Source organism: Solanum stenotomum, chromosome 6 (assembly GCF_019186545.1).
Source record: "Solanum stenotomum isolate F172 chromosome 6, ASM1918654v1, whole genome shotgun sequence".
Taxonomy (NCBI): Eukaryota; Viridiplantae; Streptophyta; class Magnoliopsida; order Solanales; family Solanaceae; genus Solanum; species Solanum stenotomum.
In genome coordinates, this window is record NC_064287.1 from 33,761,434 (window position 1) to 33,777,365 (window position 15,932).

General features: G+C 33.4%; 1 protein-coding gene across 5 annotated transcripts; it reads right to left on the minus strand.

Moving 5' to 3' along the window:
• Window positions 1–5,415: 5,415 nt before the first annotated feature.
• LOC125868553 (2-oxoglutarate-Fe(II) type oxidoreductase hxnY-like) lies at window positions 5,416–15,874 on the minus strand. Of its 5 annotated transcripts, none has more exons than XM_049549186.1 (12): window positions 15,747–15,874; window positions 10,201–10,307; window positions 8,448–8,643; window positions 7,748–7,846; window positions 7,586–7,637; window positions 7,314–7,435; window positions 7,130–7,230; window positions 6,989–7,047; window positions 6,670–6,726; window positions 6,424–6,469; window positions 5,883–5,962; window positions 5,416–5,682 (listed from the first exon to the last, which is right to left on the minus strand). In XM_049549186.1, exons 2-12 carry the CDS (start codon window positions 10,297–10,299, stop codon window positions 5,604–5,606), a joined length of 990 nt encoding a protein of 329 aa, XP_049405143.1. In that variant the 5' UTR covers window positions 10,300–10,307; window positions 15,747–15,874; the 3' UTR covers window positions 5,416–5,603. The 5 variants fall into 5 exon arrangements, with proteins under 5 accessions (XP_049405143.1, XP_049405142.1, XP_049405144.1 ...); XM_049549185.1 differs by having other exon boundaries at window positions 10,201–10,311; XM_049549187.1 differs by having other exon boundaries at window positions 15,742–15,816.
• Window positions 15,875–15,932: the final 58 nt, after the last annotated feature.

The window sequence follows — 15,932 nt, forward strand, 5'->3', positions numbered from 1 at the left end:
ATTTGAGAAGGGTTTAAATTTGCACCAATCAGATTAGGCAACATAATAAATAAATATTTAATTATTTAACTTTAGGAAAGCCGCTAATAATAAGGGCAAATATGAGCCAGATGGTTAATATCGAGGGTATTTCTGAACCAAAAGGTTGACGTAAGAGGTATTTGGGGTTGAAAGGTGGATGGAGGGTAGTTTTGTACCAATTCAAATAGTCGAGGGGATAGTTGAGGACATTTTAGGCCATTTTTCGTAAAAAAAAAAAAAATATGTAAAGATTGTTGTTAATCACTTGAAGATTTGGTGGTGTTGTATGAAAAGGGACATAGTAGATTTTGTATTTTAGTATTTGAATTATCACCAAGTGAAATATGAATACCAAAAGTTTGGAGGTGTGACGACTCAAACGATGCCCATATCAGAGTGGATGCGGCAGTGGATTGCTATGGACTTTGTGGTAAAGTTTCCACGTATCTTGGGTAAGTTTGATGTTAAATGGGTCATTATGGATCGATTGACTAAATTTGCACATGTTATACTGGTTCAGACTAGTAATTCAGAGAAGTTAGCCAACATCAACATTCGAGAGATAGTTTGCTTGCATGGGGTGTCCAGTTCTATTATTTAAAATCGAGGCACACAACTTACATCTTATCTTTGGTGGTTTATGCAGAAGGAGTTCGATACTCAGGTGAATCTTTATCACGTCTCAAGCTTATACCTTGGACAAGGTCAACACTCACAACTATTATTGGTCACAAGCGAACTTTTGGTCTAGCTTACTAGTAAATTAAAGACTGGACAAATATGCAAAAGGTGTACATGCAACTGCAATAGAAAATCACTTCAATAACATATAGGTAATAAATCTTAAATAAGAGATGTTGATAAAATAATTGATAATAAGACTTAATTGGCTCGTCTATAAAGCCTTTAACATCACTACAACAAAATTTGATTATCAAGCACAAATGATTTCGTCACTTATAAATCATATTTCGTCACCAAAGATCTTGTGTGAAGAAAAAAATTTCGTCAATCAGTCCACATTGAACGTGGTTCACTAAAAGTATACATAAACGATTTAGGGCATCGTCACTAAAAAGGTTATATTAACTACAAAAAGAAAAATTGTCTCTAAGTGCATTAATATTTGTGACAAATTTATTTGTCACAAAAAGTGTAATTTTTTTGTAGTTAATTCTATGATTTTGTCACTAAAAAAAGTATTAATATTATCAATAAAAATACATTCACTAATTATTTAGTTCAATAAGTGATGACATCAACTATCTCTAAAGCTATATATATTTCGTAGTTGAAGAAATGTAATTTTATCACTAATGATTGCTTTTTATATACCAAAAATTGTTTCGTCCTAAAATGTATAAATCATGGACAATATTATCATTATAAAAAAAGTTGATAATTTTGTAGTGAAATTTATCATCTTGTCACTAACAGTACTTATTACTATAAATTATCATGATTAGTTTCAATATATATTGTCACTAAATGTAGTCAACTTGTGATGAACTAATTTATTTTGTGATAATAATATTTGTCTTGAAATGTTTAATCTAGTCGTTGCTAAAAGTTATCTTTGATGATAAAAAATTTGTCAGTAATTCACAAATATTTGAGGACATTTAATTATGTCATATATTGATATTATTTTTAAAATTAGTCGTATAAATTGAAAAAATAATAAAATATGTCAAATAATAATAAAATTCATCCATAATCATACAATTAAAAATAACAAAAATTTGATGACGTTCAAATTTGTAAATGGTAATAATTCACTAATTTTTTGTTAATTTGATAATTTAAAAATGGTGACAAATTTTCTCATATTTTACAAGATAAATTAATTCAGAAATATAAAAATTTTACAAGGAAAAGTCTCAGTCACTATAAGTTACATGAAAATATATTAATTTGACTTCCTGACAAGCATTAAATTTATTTTTTAAACTTAGCACACATAACATAATAATATAAATTGAACATAACAGAATAAACATTAAAGATAATAACAAAAAGTATCACTCATGATTGTATAAACTAGAACTAAAATAATATTGAGTTAATATCTCATTACAATTTTTTTGTATTATGCTAAATTGCTAATGAAAAAATATAAATGCTAGTCGTAAATAAAAAAATATAAAAAAATATTACTCTTCATAGGCTGATGTAGGCCACTTATCTAATAAAGTACTATGCCTAGCCTTTCAATAGCACCCAGACTAGAGAGGATGCTCAGGCCTAGGCAAGGGGACTGGGTGTTCGAGACCCACAAGCACATTATGCTATTGTAGCTCCTCGTACAATTGTTCAACAGGTTGTGACTTTTGCTCCTGGTTCCTGGGCCATCTATGACTTCTGAGGAGCAGAAGATGTTGGGAAGGTTTATTAGATTGGGTCCCTCTAGGTTCATCAGTGTTGTAGGCGAGGATGCCCACGAGTTTTTAGTCAGTTGTTAGAAGAGGTTGCAGGTGGAGTCCAACGGGGTTGATTTCTTAGAGAGTATGTACCTCGTAGCCTGAGGAAGTAGTTGCGGGATCAATTCAAAGACCTAACTCTGGGAACACTGTCAGTTGTAGAGTATAAGGCAGTTCCATGAGTTGGTGATACATCCAACTATGCACATGTCGATAGAGCTGTTGATATCCCGAAGACACAATGTCGCGGTGACTCACAAAATTAATTAAATTTTAAAAGAATAAAAGAATTTTAAAAAGAGTCGTCACCTAATTTTAGGACAACTAGGAAAACGATTAATTAATTAACTTAAAATAATGTTTACGAAACCAATAAATTCTAGGTAAGGGTTCAAGTTATTTCGAAGGAAAGGTATTAGACATCTTTCGAAATCCACAACTATGGGTCCTGACTGTATTCATTTTTTCAAATTGAAGAGGAGATAAAAATAATGTACAAATATAATAAACATGTGATAAATAATAAAACAATAATATAAGAAACGACATAAGGTTTGCCTAACATAAATAATATACACAATAATGAATAAAAAATATAAGTTGAACTCCATCCGAATAGCTTCAATTGGAAGCAACTCTAGGTACCTGTAAATACACTTAGTAAAAGTGTTAGTAATAAATAAATATGAATAAAAATGAATGAATCAAATAATAACTTAAAAAAATAAAAAACCGTCTTATGAACATGAGAGACCTTGGAAATCGACAGTAATTTCTTTATCGGCCAATTTTAACATACAAAGAATGTAAACATAAACTAATTTTCATCTTTAAAAATGGGGAGACCTCTAAAATCGAAGAAAAGACTTTTTCATTGGCCAATTTTAATTGTAACGTATAACATATAATAAAACTTAAACTAAATTTCCGCTTTTTAAAATGGGGAGACCTCAAAAATCGACGGACAAATTTTTTCATTGGCCAATTTCAACTTGTTTGTTAACAATTCAATAAAATGAATAAGTATTAAAATGACTCTAAAACAATCCAAGAAATACACAAGAACCTAGAAACAACAACAATACATAAAGGAAATAATCTTTCTAATATGCTAATCCATGTCAGACCCATCAAAAAGCGCAAAACATTAATAACTTGTCGATCAAAATAATAACATTAAATGTAACCAACATAATTGAGAATGATAATTTGAATTAAGCTAAAACTCAACATGAACTTCACCAAAATGTTACAAGAAAACAAGGAAAATAATCAAATATATTTATCAATCAGACTAATCAACAATGGAATGTAATCTGCAAATAGAGAAAGAACACAGAGCTATAATAGTAAAATAAAATGGACATCATACTTAAATAAAAGATATGAATAGATATGAACCAAACTAACTAGGGATTTTGAATTAAGGTTGACATTAAGGTGTCAAAATTAAATGGCGGTCACATAAATTTTAATTATTAAGTGTAGGTGACAATTATGTAATTAAGGATTAAGGATTTATGAGGCATTTGTGGGAGTTGCCCTCAAGTTTTTAAGTTGATAGTTTGGTCCATTTTATTAAATGAGGGGTAAAAGGGTAAAACCTAATTTAACCAAATTTAGTGGGAACAAAAAATGGAGGGAAGCCAACGAACCAATAGGAGAAATAAAAGCTTTCCCCCGCCTCCCCGCCGGATTCCTCTTCTTCTACCTCCTCCTCCTCCTCCTCGTCTTTGCCCTCCTCTTCCTCCTCCTCCTCTTCCTTCTTGCTTGCTTTCTTCCCGTTCTCTTCATCTTTTTCTTCTTCTTGTTCGTACATTGTTGGTCTTGACTGCTATTCCTTGTGCTTCTTCTTCTTATCTTCTTCTTGAATCAGATTTAGCTAATCATTGGACCAGATTTCGTTCGATATCAATTGGCATTACTTCATAAGTGATTGTGTTCACACACCATTATTTGGTAAGTAAGATTAATAGTTCTTAGAATCATTCATCATCATCTGGGTATACCTGTAATTTTTTCAATAATTTGCATCCGCATTTTCAACAGATGGTTATATATGTTGCAACAGTTGATTCGTGTTGAATATTTGGTCGGGCTGACTCTTCAGGAGTCCCATTGTTCCAAATATTCTATTCATCCCGGTGTTGCGAAGATGTATCGTTATATGAGACAACACTATTAGTGATCTGTGACATTGTTTTACAGAAAAACAAGATAAAAATACAGTTCGACACCTATCATTTACTTGAGTTACTTTCTCATCCGTTCACTTAACTAATAATATTAATCTCAAAGCAAGTGATTTTATTTTGTAATAAAAAAGTCATTGTACTATTATTACTTCACCTATAGAGCAACTTACTATTGTCACTTGAAATACAAAGTCACTCAACTAATACATACAATATTTCTAATAGATATGGTTTTGCGTAGAGTTTTTTCAATGAGTCATTCCAATTAAAAAAAGCAGGTCAATTTAATGGTTAACTAAAATCAATACATTTATATTTCTTTAATAATTAAAAATATTTTCTAGTTTTTTCTCTTTACTCTTATTTTATATTTAGACTACGACAATTGACAACTATAGTAAAATCATATAAAAAATTAGATAGAAATAAATGAGCAAAATAGAAGTACCATTATGATAACAGCAAAATTCTAAAACTTCATTTTTGAATGGCTATTAAAAGTACTAATGTGAAGTTTCATTTTTCAAACCCAAGAAAATCTACACATGTCCTTGACATTCTTCAACAGCCATTTTCAATCCAAACTGTTGGAGTAAGCAGTTGGTTCCGTAGTTTTAGAATTCTGCTGGTCCCAAGTACTCCATCTCCTCCATCATTGCATATAGCCTATAGGAATGACTCATTCTTCTAACACTAAAAACTAAAAAGTATTATCTGTAGAAGTCTTTCTACAACAGTTGTTCCCTGATTTACAAAAGTGGATGAGGAGATAGCAAAAGTAAGCAAAGTTGTATAAATGTACTACTACCTATTCCATACAAATTATAAGCCATTATACAATTCTATCACACACATTCTCAAGTAACTTCAGATACAGATTAAACCATAGTGTCGAACATTATTCACCCTTATAATATGTGCAAGAAATGTTGCGGTGCCATTTGTATTTTACCAGTTACCAAGAATCTCATTTGTAAGAATTTCTATCAGCATGAGTGTCTTTGTAACGCTGGAGCAAGTAGGTCTCGCATTTGATTGGAGGATACCTGATAGAGCAGCAACCAGACAACAACTTCAGTAAGCAATAATACTGAGGACATAAAGGATTTCTAACTCATGTTTTTTAAAAACCAATGAAATATGTTTTCAAAATACATGTTAGAAACTTCATCAGATGTAATTTCCCAAAAATGTATGACCAAACGATAGCTTAGTTTTGTGCCACATGTAGGAATATATTACTTGCCTCAGTGGGTTGACTTTTGATTGGCAGGTTGGCAAGCATTCAACAAGACAGTCGTGACTTGGCTCCACAAAATATGCAATCTGCACAACATGAAGAAGAGTGACAAATAATTTGTTCTCCCATTTCCATAAGAGCTAATTTGCTATTCATTGATGCCTCCAGTTAGAACAAGTAAATGCAGCTCTCTAAATCATTATACTCTAATAAATATGTTAAAAAAAAAACCTAATCATCTCAGAAAGTGATCGACCAACATTTAATAGATGTACTACAAAACCAAACATGCAAAAATCGTTGTATATGACATAGAAATCTTCTTTCTTTTGGACAAGTTATATCATATATCATATATATATATATATAGTGATCATATTTTATTGACAAATCTCCTTCCACTCACTTACATAATTAGAAAAATATATTATATTATAACATTCTAAAGACATTTCTTTCCAGACTCTTCTAAAAGGTTTGATAGTAAAATTGACGTCATTTATAATATTTCAATATGAAAGCATCCAAAAACCATTCAAGGGCTTACAGAAAATCTTTCTTGACCATTTCCAAGGACCCGATGCAGTGTTGACCTGAACAGAAGAGCAAAATGTTAGCTGACAAGAAAAAAGGTACGATTAGCATGATTTTTTGAAACGAAGGATCTTAGTGATATTAGAAAAGATCGCCAAAGAATTTGGGGACGGGGGATTATATAGTACTTTTAGAAAGATAGTGAAACCAATATTGCCATGTACTTAAATTCTCAACATGCACAACCATCATATATTACCTGAAAATACCATTGCTCCAGCGCTCAAGCATATCACCAAGATTCACTATAAAAGCACTGTAAGTAGAATGTCAATCACAATATCCCCGTACTTTCTTCTGTAAACTAATTTGTCCATTAGATAATAGAGGGCAGAAACTGCTATTTCACTTTGTAGATGATTTAGACTTAACTTTTACATTGTTAACAAAAGGCATGCTGTCTTTGTTGGATACTGCAGGAGAAGACATGATTCTAAGCAATATCAAACCTTACAAGTTATAACTTGTGATTTACTTACAAATTAGAGAATAGAACTAAGAAACTTATTATGTCTCACCCTCTCAATGGTGGCACATACTCCCAAATCTGAGGCTCTGCATCCTTATCCTTGCATATCTGAAACAGATTTAAGAGTTCATGCTCCACATCAACAACGAATAAATATATCTAGAAAATTCAAACTACTTTGATGATGTACCTGAAGGCCAGAGACATCATCTGTGGCCAAAAGAGTTATCAGACCATAGTCAGAATGTGCACCAGCTCCAAAAATTCCATTTGATGGATCAGAAAGTTTGCCTAGTTTGACATGAAATCAAAATATCAGTTCACTTCAAATAGAAAAGCATGATGGCTCTAGTGATATATTTCCCCATCTTCACCTTCATAATGCAGTAGGCGCAAAGTAGCAATTGGTCTGCCAAGAAACTCTGGCCGATCAAAAAAGTCAACATCAAGATCAAGTGCAAGGGCTATGAGCCTTGATACTGCTTTTGTCACCTCACTGATGCAGGTCAAAGAAAGGAAGCAAATGATAGAAAAATGAGAAATGCGGGGGAGGAAACAAACTTGAAGATCTAATGCAATATGCTCATTAACAAGATAATGAAAACTTAGAGAGTACAAAGAATATGATTGGAAGACAGTAACTCACAGTGCCTCTTGATGATACTTCTCCATAGTTTCCTTCCATCCAGGCAAGGTACCTTTCAGAATACTAACCAATTTAACTTTTATATGCTTCATAAAATAATGATGTTTGGGAAGGTCATTGTGTATTCCTCCGGTAAATGACTAGAAACCCCTCGAAAGTTACCTGCAGTAGGCCACACATTTGACCCATAAAATGGTCTCTGAGATTCAGGATCATCTTCGGGTATTTCAACACCAATGTAATATCCCTCCTTATAGTCACCTAAGGCCCATCAAAAAGCAGCCAACTAAATGAAAAAGTAGCATTTTCCTACTTTTTATTCCAATGCCATACATTTATTGAAGGAAGTGAAGACAAATGCAGATATTACAGTGTGAATGCAGCTAACTGCCAGTAAATACTAAATAGTGTATTACTAACCCATAAAAACTTTGTAATGGGAAGACCTCACACAAGATAGTAAATCATAAAACATTCAATATGACTAAAAAGCATGCATCACTATTCTCATTTTCAGATAATACAGACAAAACTATTGTGTGACCTCTATCTTGACTAATCACTAGGTAGCCTCAGCTAAAGTAACTTTTCACACTGTTCTATGATAAGCTATCTATATTATTTTTGTACTGCGAGAGTAAAGAGATATTAGAGTCTAACCATCCTACACCTATGAGCATTCTCTCTCAGGTAGGTGTCTAGGTGAGACTTGTCATCTTTTGTTTGTAAGTATATCTATTATGGTATTTTTGTGGTTCATCTTAATTAGTTTAATCCTACTGGTAGTGCAGTGAACATTGGGTATATCCCCTCTAACTCTAATCCAACAATAATAAGAACAAGAGAGATGATGGAGACATACCATTTATTTGATTGTCAGGATCCAAATGTTCATCTAGACTAGGAGTGTAGCCCCGATGTTTTTCATTTCTAAGAAGCTTCATCTTCTCTTCCAAAGGAAGATCAAAGAGCTTTTTGCTTTGAGCGAAAACCTCATCCATAAACTCCTGGCTAATACCATGATTGACAACATAGAAAAATCCTGAATCTAAGCAAGCCTGTGACCAATAGCAAACACATATGAGCTAATGGAGCAATAAGATATCTCAATGGAATATAAATGAAGATGAAAGAAAGGAAATGTGACGAAAGAAAGCAGAGATAGTGGTGATTCTATAAAATGTAGTTAATACAGGTCCTATCCCTTGCAGGGGGGGGGGGGGGGAACCTGGGGAAAAATTGTCTGAGAGACAAAGTTTGATCATTTACAGTTAGGTAATTTCCTGCTAGGTGGAAAGAAAATAATCTTCATGTTGAAAGGTTTTGACAGGACAACAATGACATGATTAAGAGCACTTCCACTCCGAATATTAGTTAGTTGAAAAGCAAGTAAAGAGCTAGTGAGGTCCGGAATGAAATATCGTATGTAGTGTTGAACAAGTGAGGAACAAGTGACCACAAGCTCCGGTTAAGCACACCTCTGTGAAGCAGCCTAGCATCACTTTAGATAGGAGCAGACTGGATGACTTAAACTGAAATTAAGTAACGGACAAAAAAGAGGGCTTCAAACTAATTTTTGGTTCCATGTTTTAACAGAAATTTCAATTTGTCCAACAGATTGAATCTCCTCAAAATAGACCATTCGAACATTTCAAGGTATTTTTATATAAAAAGAAGGAAACCTAAACTCTCTGTATCTAATTCAGGTGAATTTCACAAGATAGCTCATTCGTTCTCCGCAAACGTTATATGGTAAGTTGTTCTTTTACAGCTGCTACCATCAGCCTCGATAAATAGCCAATAAAGATCACAACGCTTCTTCATCAAACACACACATGAATACATACAAATGCATAATATATATTACTACTTATTCATAAGCAACTAAAGAGAGGAGCTTTTGGTAGTAGGATCATTTTGGGAAGCTCCTCTCTTTTACCTCTTTAAAGTAGTAAACTAGTAGTATCAATAAGTAGTAGATTAGGAGCTTTTGGACCTCACACAGACACAAAATTTTGAAAAAAAATTACTACCACACAAATATATATAATTTATGTTCGATAAAAATTTAAAATTATTTTAATCAATACTACTTAAAATTTACAATGTTAATAATATTTGTAGGTACTTATTATGTAACTTATTTTAGATATAAATGATTTACTGCCACACAAATACATATATATATAAAATTTTAAATTATTATAATCAACACCACTTAAAATTTTCAATGTTACTAATATTTATAAGTATTCAGTTTTTACTTACATGATTTACTATCATACAAATACATAAATATAACTTATATTTTAGATAAATGACTTACTATCACACAAATATATATAACTTATTTTGGAAAATAAATCAAATTATTTTAATCAATACCACTTAAAATTTACAATGTTAATAGTATTTGTAAGTATTCATTTTATACTCGATGAGATGATTTACTATCATACAAAAACATATAAATTTAAATTTATTTAATCGAAACGGCTTAAAAGAATAACTTCGTGAATAAATATTGGACCCATATAAAGCAGAGAGTTTTTGCCACTAGTGTATATATATATATATATATATATATATATAGATAGATAGATAGAGAGAGGTACCTGTTTGAGGAGAGTAACAGAGGTATGAATGTCAGGGCTGGAGAGATCGATACAATGTAAAGCAGAAATGTTTGCAGAAGCAATTCCATCATTCTTCATATCCGTTCCTGCCTTATTATTCATGAAATCAACCATTAATTTTCTTCTCTTCTTTCCTCGGCTCAACTCCAAATTCACTGATGTGCTTATAGACTTGCCAATGTGATTTTATTTTATACTTAATAATATGATTTTAGAATTTCAAAGTATTATTGCATATCAAGATTTAAGTTACAAAAATCTTTTGATTTTCTTTTTAACACTTACACATAAAATAAAATGGGAAAATAGAATACTTTTGAGAACTCTCTTCTTCCTTCATGTAAACCACCTCAAAGTTCTTCATTTGGATGATTGCACGTCTTTGGTGAATTAAACTGGAGGGAGTTTCAATGTTATTACATCACTTGAAGAAAAATATGGTGAATTAACTGTTGGGGTTCAGGAGATACAAGAATTCACCCAATGTATACAGAATGTTGGAGTCCATGACTTAGGCTTCAAGGGGAGCATGGTGCAATGGTCAGATCAATGAGGATTGTATTTCCAAAAGACCGGAGAGATGTTTGGGCAACCAATTACTTGAGAGTAGATATCCTGGTATCGACATTACTCACTTGATTAGAAGTGCGTCTGCTCATGCCCCCCTATTGATATCTTATTCAAGAAATAACACTCCTATTAAGAAACCTAAGAATGAAACTTTCCTAGACACAGTGAAGACCAACTGGACATCAGATTTTATGGTCAACCCCTTCACACTTTTCCACCATAAGATGAAGAAGGTTAAAGCAGCGCTGACCCAATGCAGTAAGACCACTTTTGGGAACATAGTGCAGGAAATAGAATCATTGGAGGATGTTATAAGGTGCATGAGGTACAGTTTGAGACACAACCCTCCCCTGACAACTGGGAAAGACTTCATAGAGTTCAAGCTGACCTGAACAAATATTTACATTTGGAGGAACAATTTTGGAAACATAAGGCTGGTATGTAGTGGTTTCAGGAAGGAGAATTCTTTCATGCATATGTTCAAGAAAGAAGAAAGAGACAACAGCTCAGAGCTATACAGGATCTGAATGACAATTGATTGGAGACCAGTGAAGAAATAACTGAGGCATCAGACTTTCCAAAAACTAGTTCAACAAGAATCAGATAATTTTTAGCTACTAGACCAGGTATGACATTTTGATTTCAAAAAAAGGTCCCAGGTATGATCTCTGAGGCTCAGAATAGTGATATTGAAGAAATGCCAACGTATGAGGAGGTGAAGAAGGTGATATTTAGCTTTAATAGAGAAAGTGTTGGGAAATCAGATGGCTTCACAAGCTTAGTTTATCAAACCTATTGGGAAATCATTGGACAAGACATTCAGATATGGTAAGGGCCTTTTTCTGTACCCAAGATTCATTACACACACTATCTTGGTTCTTCTACCAAAGAAGGATCTGATCACTACCTTCTCTGTCATGAGACGAATTAGCCTAAGTAATTTTGTGAATAAAATATTTAATTTTCAGACTGATTAATGAAAGACTAGTAGATGGATTAGATAATATTATTTCTCTAAATCAAGCTGGATTAGTGAAGGGAAGAAGTATAGCTGAGAATATACTAGTGACACAGGAAATTATCTCAACAAATCAGATTAAGAACCAAGACCACTAATGTGGTTATGAAGTTAGATATGGAAAATACTTATGATAGATTATCATGTTTATGTTTATCCAAGACACTAATGAAGATAGGCTAATTGATAGGGTTTACAAATCATAAGCAATAATTGGTACTCAACAAGGGTTCATCCAATCTTCTAGGGGAGGTTAAAAAGGGGATCCACTATTTCTTACTTTGTTCATCCAAGCAGCAAAAGTACTTACAAGGAATCTCAACACTTTGAACCAGATACCACAATTCATAGGTTATGGCATGCCTAGAAAGAGGCCTGAGATCAATCATGTTTCTTATGCAGATGATATGATCATATTCTCATCAGTTGATCTGTTTTCGCTTAGGTTGATTATGGTTGTACTCAGGAAATATGAAATTAAACTCAGGATAGAAAACTAACAAGGAGAGAATTATATTTATATGCATCATAATGTCACAGGAGACATCAGTATAATGGTGGAGATCACTACTGGAATATGTAGAAAGAGTTTTCCCTTCACCTACTTATGATGTCCAATCTACTACAGTAGAAAAAGGAAGGAGTTCTATAATGCTACTTTGATTAAGATTATGAACAGATAGCAATCTTAGAAAGGAAATATGCTCTCTTTTGGAGGAAGGATTGTTTTAATCAAACATGTCCTACAAAGCATGTCGATACATCTACTATCAGGAATGAATCTGTTGTGGATGCGTTGGAAGCCCTTAAATTAAGTATTTAATTATATTTTTAGTTGTTTTATTTATTATTCTAGAATAGGATTTATGTTTCATAGTTTCATAAGGATTAGGTTAAGTTATAGTTATTAGTTTGGAATAGGATTTAGATCTCCTATTTTCATAAGAATTACACTTCCTATTGATGTAATAAGACTCCTATTTAAAGGGGCTTTTGATGAATAAATCAGTAAGTCATAATTCAGCAAAAAGCAGGAGATTAGAGTTCTCTCTTCCATTGAACTCTAAGGTTTCAGTCTCCCTTTGAAGAGCTGAAGAGATCGGAGTTCTCTTTTAATGAATTCTAAGGTTTCAGTCTCCCTTTAACGAGCTGATTTATATATCGCCTTGTGAATCGATCCTTCCCTAAAGATTCATAACCATTTGGTATCAGAGCCTAACACAATGGGCGATGAGATCAGTTCTCGATTTCAAGGAGAACATACCATTATAGAAACCCTAATGGACTCTAAAATTGCAGCAATGGAACAACGCCTCATCGAAAGAATTGTCCAAGTCATCCAAGAGCAATTGTCTAGATTGGGAATTGACTCCACAAAACCAGCAACCCACAAACCTGAGTCAAATAGTGCCCAGACAACTAGCAGATCAACAATTCCTGCTACAAAAGGCAATACACCACCTACTTATAACGGCACCAATAATCCATTAATTCGAGCACATCGTTGTGAACATTTTTTTGAAAAAAATCAACATACAATGATAGCAAAAAGATTGGTGTGGTTGGATTTCACATGTTCGGACTAGCACCATTATGGTATTATCAACTTAAACGAGCGAAATACTCAATGAGTTGGGAAGAATATCAGCAATTTGGACCTCATGAAAGTAGCAATCTGATGGACAAATTAGTCATGCTTCAGCAAACTGATACAGTCGAAATTTATCAATGTCAACTTCAAGCTAGGTCTGGAATTGGATAAGTTGATGATTGCCGTGAAATTCGAGCTTGAGGACAAGCTCTTTCAACGTAAGAGGGGGGTAATGTTATGGATGCGTTGGAAGCCCTTAAATTAAGTATTTAATTATATTTTTAGTTGTTTTATTTATTATTCTAGAATATGATTTATGTTTCATAGTTTCATAAGGATTAGATTAAGTTATAGTTATTAGTTTGGAATAGGATTTAGGTCTCCTACTTTCATAAGAATTAGACTTCCTATTGATGTAATAAGACTCCTATTTAAAGGGGTTTTTGATGAATAAATCAGTAAGTCATAATTCAGCAAAAAGCAGGAGATTAGAGTTCTCTCTTCCATTGAACTCTAAGGTTTCAGTCTCCCTTTGAAGAGCTGAAGAGATCGGAGTTCTCTTTTAATGAATTCTAAGGTTTCAGTCTCCCTTTAACGAGCTGATTTATATATCGCCTTGTGAATCGATCCTTCCCTAAAGATTCATAACGGTGATAATCAAATGCACAGGATGTATGCTCAGTTCTTTTGGAGTAATACAATGGGTGGGAAGAGTATAACATTGGTCTGCTTGGCCTCATATATGCTTACTAGTACAGAAAGAGGGAATGGGGTTTAGATCTCTACATGATGTTTCTATGACATTATATTGCAAATTCTGGTGGAAATTTTGCAACAAAACCCACACTGGAGTTCTTACATAAGCAATAAATATTGTATGGAGGAGAATGCAGTCAGAGTTCAATGAAAATATGGATCACAGACATGGATTCGAGAGAACATCATGTAAGGTGGCATACTAGGAAATACTCAAGTCTGGTATGACAATTGGACAGGATTGGGTGCACTGTACTATGCCACACCAAATATATCTTGTGATGAAAGAATTCAGAATGTTAATGAGCTGCAGATCAATGAAGAATGGAATAAGGAGAAATTGACATAGCTCGTCTCGTCCTACCTGAGGATATAGTGGAGCACATCACTGAGACCATACAACCACCAAATACTAAAAAGGAGATGGACAGGCCATAGTGGCTACTAGACAAAAGAGGGGAATTCTAAATGAGCTCAATCTGGGAGTACATCAGACTCAACGGCCAGAAGATGGAGACCTATTAGAACATGTGGACTAAAGGACTTCCTGTAAAAATCTTATTCTTTCTGTGGAGATTTTGGAAGTACAAACTACCACCAGATGATGCTTTCAAGAGGATGAGATATAACATGGTATATACATGCTGGTGTTGCTCATATCCTAAGGAGGAGACATTCCAGCATCTCTTTGCCACATATTTTTCTACTGATAGGACTTGGTTCTACTTTTGCTCTCTTGCAGGTATTAACATAAATGGATTGCAATAACAACAGATTTTAATAAAATAGTGGCAAACCTCTGTAGCAGGCAGGCTAAAATCAATTTATCATGTTGTACCCACCTGCTATAATCCTATGTGAGCTATGGAAGAGAAGGAATACATTAAAACATGGGGAGAAGAGGTCAGTTGGAAGAGTTTTAGTTTGATGGAAAGGTGCAAACCTAAGCTGAAAGTGACTAAAGTAGCCTGGAATGTCCCCACCCCCGAGATGGAAGGCTAACACAGATTGGGCATCAAGGGGGAATCCAAGAAAAAGTAGTTATGGTTTTTGCATCAGAAACGTAGCATATGCTCAAGCTAAGGAGATTGGGAATGCTACAAATACAAAATCTAATACACTGGTTCTTCTTCAAGGTAACGTCCTTTGCCAACGATTTCAACTTAAATTCCTTCATATAATCATTAATAGAAATCTTATAAGTACATCAAAAAAAGAGAAAAATATGAGACCAGTGGCTATCCTAGAAGCTATATATCAAGCATTGTAATAGTAACAAACATTTTGGATCATATCATCCAGTCATATTCAATGTTTTTCACAAAGAATACTGTGGAAACAACCTTGGAAGGAGTAGTCAATTGGATTGAAGAGATGAAAAAAATAAGCAAAGACATGCAGATTTAGAATAATGATAAATCACATAAGAAGAAAAAAAGGATGAAGATACAAATCCATAAGAATAGAATGAATGGATACAGAGATAAGTGAAGATCGAGGGCACATGTAGTCACAGTCAGATCAATATAGAAAAGTAACCAAATCATGGCATCACTAGAATTAATTAACAAACAAAAGGGGAAACCTTACTCCACCATAAACAAGGATCCACGGAGACGGAGACGACAACTCCCAAACTTTACCAAGAAACAAGGCACTAGGTGGCCCCAAAGAATCTCTACACAAATTATGACAAAATAGTCCCGATAATGTTTTTTTTTTTTCACTTTTTGCTTTAATATATTTCATTGGATTAAATAATCGTCATATATATTC